The following is a 14,372-nucleotide window of genomic DNA, read 5'->3' as shown; positions in this document are numbered from 1 at the left end:
GGTTGTGATGAGTTTTATTACATTTCATATGTGCTTTATTTAATATTTATGTACCGAATATACTAACATAATCTACATGTTTATGCGAGCAGCAAGGCATAAACAACAGATCAAAAATCTCAATTGATTACCCACACATATGTTTATGTGAAGTGCGTGTTATTGGAATGTACAAATGAACAAATATGGATGATAAAACTTCACAAACTTAGTGTATGCAAGGCAGAAAAATCGTTAAAAATTGCTACAATACAGCTCGTTTATTTGAAAGGCGAACTAATTGTAAACTGGCGCCAATAGGTGGCGGACAAAATTGTACCCAGCGATTTACCTGGGTTATATTAAATATTTGAAATGCAAAAAAGTCTTTGTACTTCTACATAACAAAAACCTATCAATAAAATGTTTTTTCAATGTTTGTATACACAATCCTTACATTTTCCCCGTAATTAAGGTAGCACATAATTTATCATAAAATAATGGGCCGGCATGTTTGGCATTCTATATCTCCTTATGTTGGACATTGTTTCTTGCTGAGAATTTTCATGCAGTTTGTTAATGCGATGTCTACTATCATTTCTTCGTATTGCTTTTATGGCGTTGAGTTTTATTGTTTGCCAATTTAGTTATGAGCTTGATATCTGCTTCGGGAATAATTTTTTCCGACAGTATGCTATTTCGTTTCAATTTAATGTATCATGTTGTATTAGATTTTAACTCTATGGATAAGATTTAGTGAAGTGTAAAAATGATAATTGTCATTCCAGTGTATTTTTTTCCTCAGTCCCTTTGTACATGTACAAAAACGTTCGGAGTGTAAAATAGCTCGGATTCGAATATCTCTGCAAAACACATACTAGGAACGGTCACCGATATGTGGAAAATAAAATTAATTGAAAAATGCATACAGTTTTTAATTTTATGACGTATCAAAAATAATTTACGAATTTTTGGTGCTTTCTTTATTGTTGTTAATGTTATACTTATTGACACGTCACTATTATCATCTGCACTAGAAGATGGCTGCGCCCATTACAAACTAGCAAAACAAACTGAATCATGACTTTTTACAGTTCGATTTTGACTGTGTCTGTTATACTTGTTGGAATTGGTAGAACAGGAAAAGCAAACTTTAGTCCAATAAAAGATGATGATTTATATGAGATAAATTGGTCTGGTCAAACTAACATAGAGAAAATTAAACATGTAAGTGTATTTGAAAATAATGTAATATTTATACCGTCTAGTCTAGTAGTGGCAATAATCCTACTTCCAGCTTTAGTTCTTCTTGATTGCTTTGATCTTTTATCAGTAGATACATACAGCTGAAAATTCTTCCTGGTAAAGGCAAAGACCATGTAAAAAAATATGTCCCATGTATGTTTAAGACCTATAAAATACATGTTGTTCTATCAATAGTTTCTTTCTGGAAATATCATTTAGACATTGCAAGCATGAAATGCTAATGCCATTAAGAAAATTATGAAATTGGTAAAATTCAATCTTGACTAAAGACAATATTTGGGAAAAACTGTGTTGTATCAGAAAACGTTTTTTAAAAATAAATTTAGTTGAAAAACGTTAGTATTTCATGAGATGTATATTTACATTTTAAACTCTTTTAATCTGAAGCTCTGAGATGATACCCTTAACAATTCTTTAATACCCTTAAGACCCTTTTAGGTTCAGGGAGTAAAATACCATTGGACAAAAAGTAAAGGGCCTGAAGGAATTACCGCCTGAAGTAACCTTAAGAATAGCCTTTACCTGTAGCTAAGCATTCTTTAGTTAACATTGCCATACTCTTATTTGTAGGAAAGTAATAACAGAGAAATAATCCTGATGCAAACAGAAGAAAATGAGTACTTTCAGTGCGTTATTCCAGAGTCAAGAGAATCCATTGATGCAGTAAGATAATCATATTTATGTTGTTTTTTTTTAACAAAATATGTACAGTCTTTAGAAATTGTTAATACCGGTAAGCAATAAAAGCATAAAAACAAAGTTGTGTTGTGAATAGATTTACATGTTGATTGCAATTTGCATTTTAAAATAGGAGGTTTTGGTGTGACGTCACAAGAGGGGTTTTCCGTTACTAAAAATAGATTGGCCGTCAATAGCACTGGTTACAGTAACGTAAAAGATGAACAGAGGGCTTTTGTTCAGTCAATAAATCGATACAAAAAAATCCGAAATAAACATGAAAACACCAAAATAATATTACAAATATATCATATTTAGTATTAAGAAATGTTTAATCATAAATATAATTTCCTCTTTATAAAAATACGAATTAGCATCAGAGTAAAGGTGGTCGGAACACTAAGTACTGACAAAACCAAACTATAAATTAGCCGTAGTCTTTCTTAAAGTAAGACTTTAATAAATGGTAGCTCAAATATAATAAAACATATAATAATTTGATTATAATAATAAGTTGTGTGGATTTGATAGTGTTATGTTTCATCAGCGATCAAAATTTAGTGCAACTCGAGGTGCATTGAATCAATTATAAGTCCCTTGATTTATGACACCCTGTTTTCTTAGTAATTGTCTGGACAGTATCAGATCATAACGAGATAATCGGTTTGTGATGAACAAAGGGGAAATTAAACACTGGGTTGAACATGCTTAAACAAAGAGTGTCAAAATTGGTGTGAACAATTAAATAAAAGCAATTACATTTATTACGAGGATTTATTTAATCTGTAACAAGGTAAGTTTTTACAGACTTATAAAGGTTCAAATCAGTTACCTTATGTTGATTACATTAAATAAATATATTTGTTGTTTGTCTTCGTCCTTATTTGTGTTCGTTTATTGAATTCAATTTATTCTGAAAGAATTCCATTTCTGAGTATTGTTTTGTTCTTAATAATGGTCGCGAAGCTGTGCCAAGTAGAGATTGTTATGGTAAGCTTATCACGATGCGGTTCATCAAATACAAACAATAGCGAAATGGCTGTAGTGTTGACGGCCAAAATTAGAGCATGTGCAAACGTTACGTCATCAGTCTGCGAAATAAGCGCACGCCCGGTGGCCTGGGCGTGAAAATTATAGCTCGGGCCTATTAAAATTGCGATATCGTACGCCCGGTGGGCCATTAGAAATTCCGTGTATTAATATTGTTTACATTTTTAAGTGTGATAGACGTCATTATTTTTTTAGTACTTCCCGAAGATTTCCGACAGAACTTCGTTCAACTTCGCCTAAAATACGAGATTTAAATGCGTTCCGATTGGTCCATACATTCAACGGTCATTTTCAAGTCGTAACCCAGGCCACGTGGTGAACAATTTAAACTGGTTATTTACTATTGGCATACGTCATGCTGATGTGTTTACTGCTGAAGGAAACCAATCAATGTATGCAGCTTGCATTTCCGGAATAAACATCGTTTTACTTTGTAACCTTGTATGTGTGTTTATTTCCAAAGTTGTAAGTCCCTACGCGCATAAGGCTGCATAATGCGTAAATACGTAGCTAAAGCGAAGCCTGGCAAGAAACTGCCCACTACTGATCGTAAGTCAACAAATGACTATGAAAAATCACGGAAACGTGAATTTCAAGAAAAGTGGTTAAAAATCAGTGATGAAGGAGAAGCTTCTTCTGTAAGACAGAGTTTAATAAGCTATGCTTAAAAACACAGCATAAGAAAAAAGTCAACATGTATGATAAAAGTATGCCATCGTATGATCTATGCCTTCACTTGTCAAGTAAACTTCTGGAAAATAACTATCGATATGGTTTCTGACAAAGAGGATCTCCAAGATGGCAGTGACGATGAGATGAACGAAGAAGTTGTTTATCACATGTTAAAGACTTTTGATTTGATTAATAAAGGACATAATTACCTTGACTTGTTATATTGTGTTGCAATAGTTTTTGCAATAGGCTTTACAGTTAACATGCCCTGGAGACAATTTTACTTTTAAATAGATTATCTGCTATTGAAAGATGAAACCCTTTAGCAGGGTGTATATTTTAACAAATCTACTTTGGGCTAGTAATTTTTGCTGCCGGGCTACTTGTCGTCACCATTCAAGTAGCCCGAATGGCTAGTGGATAAAATGAACTATCGTGAAGACTGCGTCATTATCCGAATCCCCAAAACCTCCTATACACAAAATGATTTAACTATATACTGTTTAGATAGAAACAAAGTCATGGATGTTTTTGTAGTAATTTTTAGGAAATTTATAAAATTGTGAAACTTCAAATAGTGCTTATTTAAATTCCATGTCAGCTTTCAAAACTTTCTCTAGCATCATTTTGCAGTAAACAGTATCTAATACAAACCAGTAAAAGTATACACTAATGAACCAGGAAATTGATAATATATAAATCGATTGTTGGCTGTTGCTTTTGTGATGAATAAACTTATTATTTTCAGACCAGGAAAGCAACTTATAATGGTCCTAGTCCAGACGAATTGATGAAGGAGTTGTTTTCTTCCCCATCCTGTTCATATAGGGTATATATTTCCATTTGTTATGAGTTTATGGTAAAATGTGCAAAAAAGAAGCAACACATTTGTGCCTAACATGGCATGCCCCAGGTTTGCTAAGGCATCTCTCTCACATTTCAAACATCCCTACCTAACAGGGCATGTCCCACTTTCACATGGTTTGCTAGGGCATTTTATACACATGTCACACATTCCTCCCTTGCCCTCTTTGATACTCAAGAGAGCAAAAAAAAGGTCACAGACCAATTTTTTACTTGACCTGACAAAGAATTCTTGGCCGTTTTCATGCCATATTGAACATCAAACAGAAATTTATGTTTAACAAATTATTGGCGCTTACAAAGATGAAACAATACTTTAAAGGAGGAAAAAACAGAGATTTCATCAACCTGTTTCATGCTTTGCCAACTTGCTGCTGAAAATAGCTTAAAATTGACCACTATGCAATACGACAAAATGACTGCGACTAGAACAGAAATGTGAGTAATCTGACGATAACATACAAAAAATGTACTTATTTATGCATATTAAAATTCATGTGCAGCTAAGATGGAAAGGTACGGTCACTTAATGTTATGTATGCCTTATTGTGTACACAAACTTAGATATCATTACATTAAATTGAAGTCAAGACACAGTAACAACAACAACTACAACAAAAGTGGGAATTTGCGGTATACATGCAGTTAAAATGTTTTTAAACAGCTATGTCTTTTGTTTGTATGATATTCTGTGAAATTAAATAGTTCACATGCAAATTTATCAATGGCTGATTAAATAGTTAATCCATCAGTTGTGTAGAAACAGGTCATTAAAGTTTCATTCACAATATAGCCATAATTAATATCCTTTAGTGTTCCAATATGCAGTGTATATACAAATATTTAAATGAAGAATAATTGAGCATGCTGCTTTGGGACAGCTCTTGTTAAATGTATGGCGTATATGTGTACTCTTGCTTTGTTGCAGATTGAAAGTTATTGGAATTATGGCGTATATGTGTACTCTTGCTTTGTTGCCAATAGAAAGTTATTGGACCTATGGCGTATATGTGTACTCTTGCTTTGTTGCAGATAGAAAGTTATTGGAACTATGGCGTATATGTGAACTCTTGCTTTGTTGCAGATAAAAAGTTATTGGACCTATGGCGTATATGTGTACTCTTGCTTTGTTGCAGATTGAAAGTTATTGGAATTATGGCGTATATGTGTACTCTTGCTTTGTTGCCAATAGAAAGTTATTGGACCTATGGCGTATATGTGTACTCTTGCTTTGTTGCAGATAGAAAGTTATTGGAACTATGGCGTATATGTGAACTCTTGCTTTGTTGCAGATAAAACGTTATTGGACCTATGGCGTATATGTGTACTCTTGCTTTGTTGCAGATAGAAAGTTATTGGACCTATTGCATATATGTGTACTCTTGCTTTGTTGCAGATAAAAAGTTATTGGATCTATGGCATATATGTGTACACTTGCCTCGTTGCACATAGAAAGTTATTGGACCTATGGCATATATGTGTACTCTTGCTTTGTTGCAGATAGAAAGTTATTGGACCTATTGCATATATGTGTACTCTTGCTTTGTTGCAGATAAAAAGTTATTGGATCTATGGCATATATATGTACACTTGCTTTGTTGCAGATAGAAAGTTATTGGATCTATGGCATACATGTGTACTCTTGCTTTGTTGCAGATAGAAAGTTATTGGACCTTTGGCATATATCATATTTGCCATAGGTCCAATAACTTTCTATCTGCAACAAAGCAAGGGTACACATATATGATATATGTGTACTCTTGCTTTGTTGCAGATAGAAAGTTATTGGACCTATGGCATATATGTGTACTCTTGCTTTGTTGCAGATAGAAAGTTATTGGAACTTTGGTGTATAAATGTGTACTCTTGCTTTGTTGCAGATAGAAAGTTATTGGACCTATGGCATATATGTGTACTCTTGCTTTGTTGCAGATAGAAAGTTATTGGACCTATGGCGTATATGTGTACTCTTGCTTTGTTGCAGATAGAAAGTTATTTGACCTATTGCATATATACGTACTGTTGCTTTGTTGCAGATAGAAAGTTATTGGACCTATTGCATATATGTGAACTCTTGCTTTGTTGCAGATAGAAAGTTATTGGACCTATGGTGTATATGTGTACTCTTGCTTTGTTGCAGATAGAAAGTTATTGGACCTATGGCATATATGTGTACTGTTGCTTTGTTGCAGATAGAAAGTTATTGGACCTATTGCATATATGTGAACTCTTGCTTTGTTGCAGATAGAAAGTTATTGGACCTATGGTGTATATGTGTACTCTTGCTTTGTTGCAGATAGAAAGTTATTGGACCTATGGCGTATATGTGTGCTCTTGCTTTGTTGCAGATAGAAAGTTATTGGACCTATTGCATATATGTGTACTCTTGCTTTGTTGCAGATAGAAAGTTATTGGACCTATGGCGTATATGTGTACTCTTGCTTTGTTGCAGATAGAAAGTTATTGGACCTATTGCATATATGTGTACTGTTGCTTTGTTGCAGATAGAAAGTTATTGGACCTATGGTGTATATGTGTACTCTTGCTTTGTTGCAGATAGAAAGTTATTGGACCTATGGCATATATGTGTACTGTTGCTTTGTTGCAGATAGAAAGTTATTGGACCTATTGCATATATGTGAACTCTTGCTTTGTTGCAGATAGAAAGTTATTGGACCTATGGTGTATATGTGTACTCTTGCTTTGTTGCAGATAGAAAGTTATTGGACCTATGGCGTATATGTGTACTCTTGCTTTGTTGCAGATAGAAAGTTATTGGACCTATTGCATATATGTGTACTCTTGCTTTGTTGCAGATAGAAAGTTATTGGACCTATGGCGTATATGTGTACTCTTGCTTTGTTGCAGATAGAAAGTTATTGGACCTATTGCATATATGTGTACTCTTGCTTTTTTGCAGATAGAAAGTTATTGGACCTATTGCATATATGTGTACTCTTGCTTTGTTGCAGATAGAAAGTTATTGGACCTATTGCATATATGTGTACTCTTGCTTTGTTGCAGATAGAAAGTTATTGGACCTATGGCATATATGTGTACTCTTGCTTTGTTGCAGATAGAAAGTTATTGGACCTATGTCATATATGTGTACTCTTGCTTTGTTGCAGATAGAAAGTTATTGGACCTATGGCGTATACATGTATGTGTACTGTTGCTTTGTTGCAGATAGAAAGTTATTGGACCTATGGCATATACATGTATGTGTACTGTTGCTTTGTTGCAGATAGAAAGTTATTGGACCTATGGCATATACATGTATGTGTACTGTTGCTTTGTTGCAGATAGAAAGTTATTGGACCTATGAGCTATGTCATGGGAAGCATATCAGGCAGTATCATGATAACAAGGAACTGGGCGTGGTATGTTTATCTATCTTTTATCAGTTAAAGCCACATAAACACTCCAAAGCAACGAATATTAAAGTAAAATAAGCATAATATTGGATTCTGGCATTGCAGAAGCACAACGTAGTTCATATGAGCTGTCGTTAATTTTCGGATATCGAAGCCGGAAATTCACATAAAATAAAAACAAGCATTTTGTATAGAGTTAATTCTATGTTACCAGACCACATCTGCGTTGACATTACAGCAATCGCTATGACCAACAATGTTTTTTTTATATTTGTTTACCTTATTTTTTTTTTAGCTCACCTATCACGAAGTGACATGGTGAGCTTATGTGACCGTGTGATGTCTGGGTCCGTATGTGCGTGCGTGTTTGCGTGCGTGTTTCCGTCAACAATTTGTTTGTGTAGACAGTAGAGGTCACAGTTTTCATCCAATCTTTATGAAATTTGGTCAGAATGTTTATCTTGATGAAATCTGGGTTGGGATTGTGTTTGGGTCATATGGGGTCAAAAACTAGGTCACTAGGTCAAATAATAGAAAAACCTTGTGTAGACAATAGAGGTCACAGTTTTCATCCAATCTTTATGAAATTTGGTCAGAATGTTTATCTTGATGAAATCTGGGTTGGGATTGTATTTGGGTCATCTGGGGTCAAAAACTAGGTCACTAGGTCAAATAATAGAAAAACCTTGTGTAGACAATAGAGGTCACCGTTTTCATCCAATCTTTATGAAATTTGGTCAGAATGTATATCTTGATGAAATCTGGGTTGGGATAGTATTTGGGTCATCTGGGGTCAAAAACTAGGTCACTAGGTCAAATAATAGAAAAACCTTGTGTAGACAACAGAGGTCACAGTTTTCATTCAATCTTTATGAAATTTGGTCAGAATGTTTGTCTTGATGAAATCAGGGTTGGGATTGTATATGGGTCATCTGGGGTCAAAAACTAGGTCACTAGGTCAGATAATAGAAAAACCTTTAACAGCATAATTAATTGTTTTTCACTAAGTGTATAATAATAATTTATATATCAGATTAAAGAGAATAAAAAAATTGTAATCATGGTTTTTATTTCATGAAAATCCATAAAGGATAAGTGTTATTAATCGTTGCTTAATTATTGAGCAATGCGGTTTATTGGTATTTTCACATGTCCGCGGCAGACACGGTTCGGTGACGGTGGGTATTTTCCACGTGTTTTGCTGTGAGGTAAATCCTTATGAATATTTATGAAGTTAAATTAACCAAACAGAGGAGGAATTCCCCTTCATGATGATGCAACTTCCGTTAAAATCGGCTTGTAAACAATTGTGTTAGAATGGACCAAAGTCTGCGTGAATTTGTCGGAAACTTAATCGGTATGTATCAATAAAAGTTATATCGTTAAATAGTACATACTCTAAGCTTTAATTTGATATATTTCATGACAAAATCGGTTCACGTTTACCCTAACGCATTTTTGTTCAAAGTTCAGTGGTTACGAAAATCCCAAATCTTCTACGGCAAAGCCGCCATTTTGAATTTCCTTCGCTTAGCAAAAAATTAACGAAATATTCACAGAATAAAGCCTTATTAAGCAAAAGAAAAACACTACAGTGGGTGTTACTCAATTCATCTAATATATTTCTGTGTTTTCTGTCACTAATTAGTTATTTTCTGTTTGTAAGGACATTTAAATTCTAAACAAATTATGTAAACAGTACTGTATATAATTTCAGATACGCATCATTTCGACCTGCGATTTTAAACCATAATATACCAATTAGTTTTGGTAAAGTGATTGATTTTTCTCGAAACAAATAATGGTATACATGTTATATAAGTATTAAGGATTTTAATGATTAAGTTGTTTCAATATATATGTACAATATTAAATGTGCAGAGGACAGTATTTAGGTCTTAACTACTTAAGACATTTGGTTCTCATTATTTCTCAATTGTGCACATTTTTTTTATGGCAGACTGTTCATGTTATTTTATTGCAATGTGTGTCTTAATTATGTTTCAGGTGTATTGTAATCCCACAAAACTTCCATGGTCTGGTCTGAAGGGAGGATATGAAGATGGACTCCGGAAACTTCCCAGGCCCTTACTGCCAACAAATCGGTTTAACTTTGCAAGTATTGAATGACTATTCAGCCCATAAAGGCAGAACAACTGACCAACAGACTTGTTATTGAGTTAAAAGCTTATGTTAACAAAGACAATTTTCCAATAACAGTACTGATGGAATGGTTGAGACATTTACATCCATCTGATGCAAATGACAGTACACTGAAATACAGGGTGAAAAATGCTGGTGAAATAAACATAAAATGGAAAGAAGAAAGTGAAAGGATTTTTATATTCAATAATTGTATATAATTATATTTTAGTTTTATTAATGTTTATATATATTTGTTTGTGAATTTATTCTGTTATAAATAAAAGGAAAAGGCATTATTTTCATTATAGATAATCATCCTGTATGTAAACTATTAAGGGACATTTTTACAATTTTGTACTCAATGTATTATGTCTATTTGTGTGTATTGGCAATAAATGTATTCTGTTCAACCACATGTTTGTTTGTTTAATGATTTAACTTATATTGACATGTTTAATATGTTAAGTTTTATGTAAAAATTTAAATAGACAAAAGCAGTTTGGGAATGACATCAAAGTAATCCGACATACAGTTATTAACTTAAAAAAAATAAAATAATGACATCATGGTTTTTATAGGAAAAAAATGTTTGCACTTGCAGATAGAGAAAAATGGACCTTAAAAATGAAAAGAACATGTCATTTAACATATGCATACCAAGTTTCATGAATATTTCTCAATAAATAAATTTTTTATAATAATTTACACTAAAATATCATCTGTGTTGGTGCCGCGAATTCCTGCGAAATCAGTCTTCTAGAAGCCACGGTTTTCATCAGATTTTTATGAAATTTAGTCAGAATGTTTATCTTGATAAAATCTGGGTTGGGATTGTATTTGGGTCATCTGGGGTCAAAATCTAGATCACTAGGTCAAATAATAGAAAAACCTTGTGTAGACAATAGAGGTCAGTTTTCATCCAATCTTTATGAAATTTGGTCAGAATGTTTATCTTGATGAAATCTGGGTTGGGTTGTATTTAGGTCATCTGGGGTCAAAGTCTAGGTCACTAGGTCAAATAATAGAAAAACCTTGTGTAGACAATAGAGGTCACAGTTTTCATCAGATGTTTATGAAATTTGGTCAGAATGTTTATCTTAATAATATCTGATTTTGGATCGTATATGGGTCATCTGGGGTCAAAAATTAGGTCAACGGGCCAATTCTAGTAAAACCTTTTGTAGATGAAAGAGGTCACAATTTTCATCATGTCTTAATGAAATTTTGTCGGAATGTATTAATTAATGAAATGTGGCTTGGGATTGTATATGGGTCTGATAGAATTTAAGTTGATGTAGCAAGATTAGTCTGGTGAGCAGCTCAGGGCCATCATGGCCCTCTTGTATATTTTACTTAATATTCGTTGATTGTGAGGGTTTATGGGGCTTAAACATGATGGAAGGAAGTGTTACAATATTATAATAAACATTTAAATGTTCTTAATTAAATCAAATCTGCAAAATATTATATTTTACAAAATTAAGTATTAAATTATGCTAAAGATTATTAAATAAATCCGTATTTGTTTGTAGTATCAAACTCAGAATTATGGCGATTTTTATGGTGGCATCATCTTGTAACATTTGTATGTTTACATTATAGATACTTCTCTTTTCATCCAACCTTGAACTTTCACAATCTGTATAAAGCCTTAAAAAAATCTTCATGTTTTTTTGGCTATTTCCATTTAGAATTTAAAAAACATTAGAAATCCTGTAAAGCTTCTTTAAATTTTTTTTATTTTCTATGCCCTTACATTTAGAGGATTGTTGGGTCATTAAGTGCTTTTCTCTCCGCCTTGCATAGATGGATTTTCAAATAGCTTGGCCGAAGTGATGAGGATGATAAGACAAAATGATGCACACAAGGTAAGGTTAAGGGTACAATGCAAGGTCAATTTGGTCACATCTGTTCTTTATACTGCCATTCCCATATGTAATTGCCCAGAAATTAAATATTTATGTTCATAAAGAACGTTAATGGGTTTGATCTCTATTTTGTCAGAATAGTTAAGTTAGGGTCTCAGGTGAGCGCCTTAGGGTCCATGGCCCTCTTGTTGTTTAGATCCCCCCCCCCCCCCCCTTAAAAAATAAAAAAATATTTTTTTATTGCTCTGCGCAATTTCAGTGAGCTGGTCAGGTTATTCCAAATGAAGGATTTTTTAAGCATGGCCTTTGTTTCTTTGTTTTATATTTGTAAAGATTGTGTTTTTTAAGTGCTGTTTAATGTCAGGATGGATCTTGTTGAAACTTTCACAGTTGAAAGCCCTTTATGTGAAGAAACTTTGGCTGCAACCTGGTTTGGCAAAGTTAAAGCCCTTAATCTTTATGTGTTTTTTTTTCATAATGGAGAATAATTATGTACCCAAATAATTCTAATATCTTGGTAGCAAGATTCCGCACCAACTTTCATAGCTAAATGACCTTTATGAGAGGATGATTGTAAAGAAAGGATTTTTTTATGCAACCAGTTTAAGCTACATTATTTCCCTCCGTCTTTTTGTTCCAATGTAGAATAGTTAGTGGATTTATCTGTGTCCAAGTATGTTGTGGGGGCATCATTTATGTGACACTTTTAGTTTTGACCATATCTAGGCCAAGTTTAAAACTTGGTCACATGAAGTAAGAAGCAAGGTTTCCCATGTCTAGGCAGAGTTCAAAACTGGGTCTCTTGAGTAAGAAACTATGTTACCCATATCTAGGCCAAATTTAAAACTGGGTCACATGAAGTAAGAAACTAGGTTACCCATATCTAGGCCAAGTTTAAAACTGGGTCTCATGAAGTAAGAAACTAGGTTACCCATATCTAGGCCAAATTTAAAACTGGATCACATGAAGTAAGAAACTAGGTTACCCATATCTAGGCCAAGTTTAAAACTGGGTCTCATGAAGTAAGAAACTAGATTGCCCATATATAGGGCAAGTTTAAAACTGGGTCACATGAAGTAAAAAACTAGGTTACCCATATCTAGGCCAAGTTTAATACTGGGTCTCATGAAGTAAGAAACTATGTTATCCATATCTAGGCCAAGTTTAATACTGGGTCTCATGAGTAAGAAAAAAAAGTTACCAATATCTAGGCCAAGTTTAAAACTGGCTCTCAAGAAGTAAGAATCTATGTTACCCATATCTAGATCAAGTTTGGATCTGGGTCTCATTAAGTAATAAACTAGGTTACCCTTATCTAGGCTAAGTTTTAAACTGGGTCTCATGAAGTAAGAAACTAGGTTACCCATATTTAGATCAAGTTTCAAACTGGGTCACATGAAGTAAGAAACTAGGTTATCCATATCTAGGCCAAGTTAAAGTCTGGGTCTCATGAGGTTAAACACTAGGTTACAAGTCAAATTTTCAACAATGATTACACAAATCTAACTTTATAATGGCACTTATATTGTTCAAATTACTTGGTGAGGAGTGTCAAGAATGAGGCTCAAGGTCACAGTTTTAAATGAATGTAAAAAAGTTATCTCCTAACCATTTGTACCTAGTGCAACTTTATGAAGCATCAATGGATTGTTAAATTATATTGCAGAAGTGACAAGCAATGTTATATTAAAAAAACAAGGTCCAGCTTTAATCCAGAATAATCAAAATAAGTATTCTAGTTGATCTTGACAAATGAAAGACCTATATCAATTTTATTATCAATGTGCACATGCAGTATTAAAAATGTGTTTCACATTTTGACAAATTGGCTGCCAAAAATAAGGGGGATGGTATAGATGTTTGCAGACATTTCTAATTGAGATATTCTGAGAGGCAGATTATAAACACTATAATCTCCAGGATAAAAACTTTTTCTCCACAATTAAGGCGGGAGTATAGAATATGTACTTAGGAGTGTGTGAGAAATAGACACAGTACAGTGTAGTTACAGATTATTTAATTTATTGCTAAATATCATAAGCATAAGAGAATAGTTAGACATGATTATAGCTTAATTTTATTTTTCAGCAGGTCAAAACACAGGAGTATTTTCTGGGGAAAATGAATACTCCAAAAGAGCCAGGTATTTAGTATTGCTTTTTGATTGATATATTTTATATATATATATAAATATATATATATAAAAATTATATGTCTTCAATGATGCAAAATGATATTGTGTGTTCTGTTGATTTTTTAGCTCGGCTGTTTTCGGAGATTCGGTATTGTCAAAGCCAGCTTGTCGTCGTCGTTACGTGTCGTCCTCGTCGTGCTAAATCCTTAACATTTTGTCAAGGTTTTAAACATTGGCTCTAAAATCAAAGTTCTTCAACCTACATCTTTGAAACTTCGTATGTAGCTGCACCTTGATTAGTTCTACATGCCACACCCATTTTTGGGTCACTAGGTCAAAGGT

At 33.5% G+C, this 14,372-nt stretch overlaps 1 protein-coding gene across 2 annotated transcripts in view; it reads left to right on the top strand.

The window, feature by feature from the left end:
- The first annotated feature begins 841 nt into the window (after positions 1-841).
- The window catches only part of LOC127870834 (endoplasmic reticulum lectin 1-like), a 28,974-nt gene continuing 15,443 nt past the window's right edge, over positions 842-14,372 (top strand). Inside the window, exons 1-5 of one of the 2 annotated variants that reach the window (XM_052413366.1) lie at positions 842-1,206; positions 1,816-1,908; positions 4,394-4,474; positions 7,812-7,889; positions 13,988-14,039. In XM_052413366.1, coding sequence (XP_052269326.1) covers positions 1,060-1,206; positions 1,816-1,908; positions 4,394-4,474; positions 7,812-7,889; positions 13,988-14,039 — 451 coding nt within the window. In that variant the 5' untranslated portion in view covers positions 842-1,059. Of the gene's footprint in view, positions 1,207-1,815; positions 1,909-4,393; positions 4,475-7,811; positions 7,890-13,984; positions 14,040-14,372 lie in introns of both variants that reach the window. The other variant, XM_052413365.1, reaches the window with a different exon arrangement.

The sequence above is a fragment of the Dreissena polymorpha genome, chromosome 3 (genome assembly GCF_020536995.1).
Source record: "Dreissena polymorpha isolate Duluth1 chromosome 3, UMN_Dpol_1.0, whole genome shotgun sequence".
NCBI classification, from domain to species: Eukaryota; Metazoa; Mollusca; class Bivalvia; order Myida; family Dreissenidae; genus Dreissena; species Dreissena polymorpha.
This window is presented reverse-complemented; position numbering and strand designations above follow the sequence as displayed.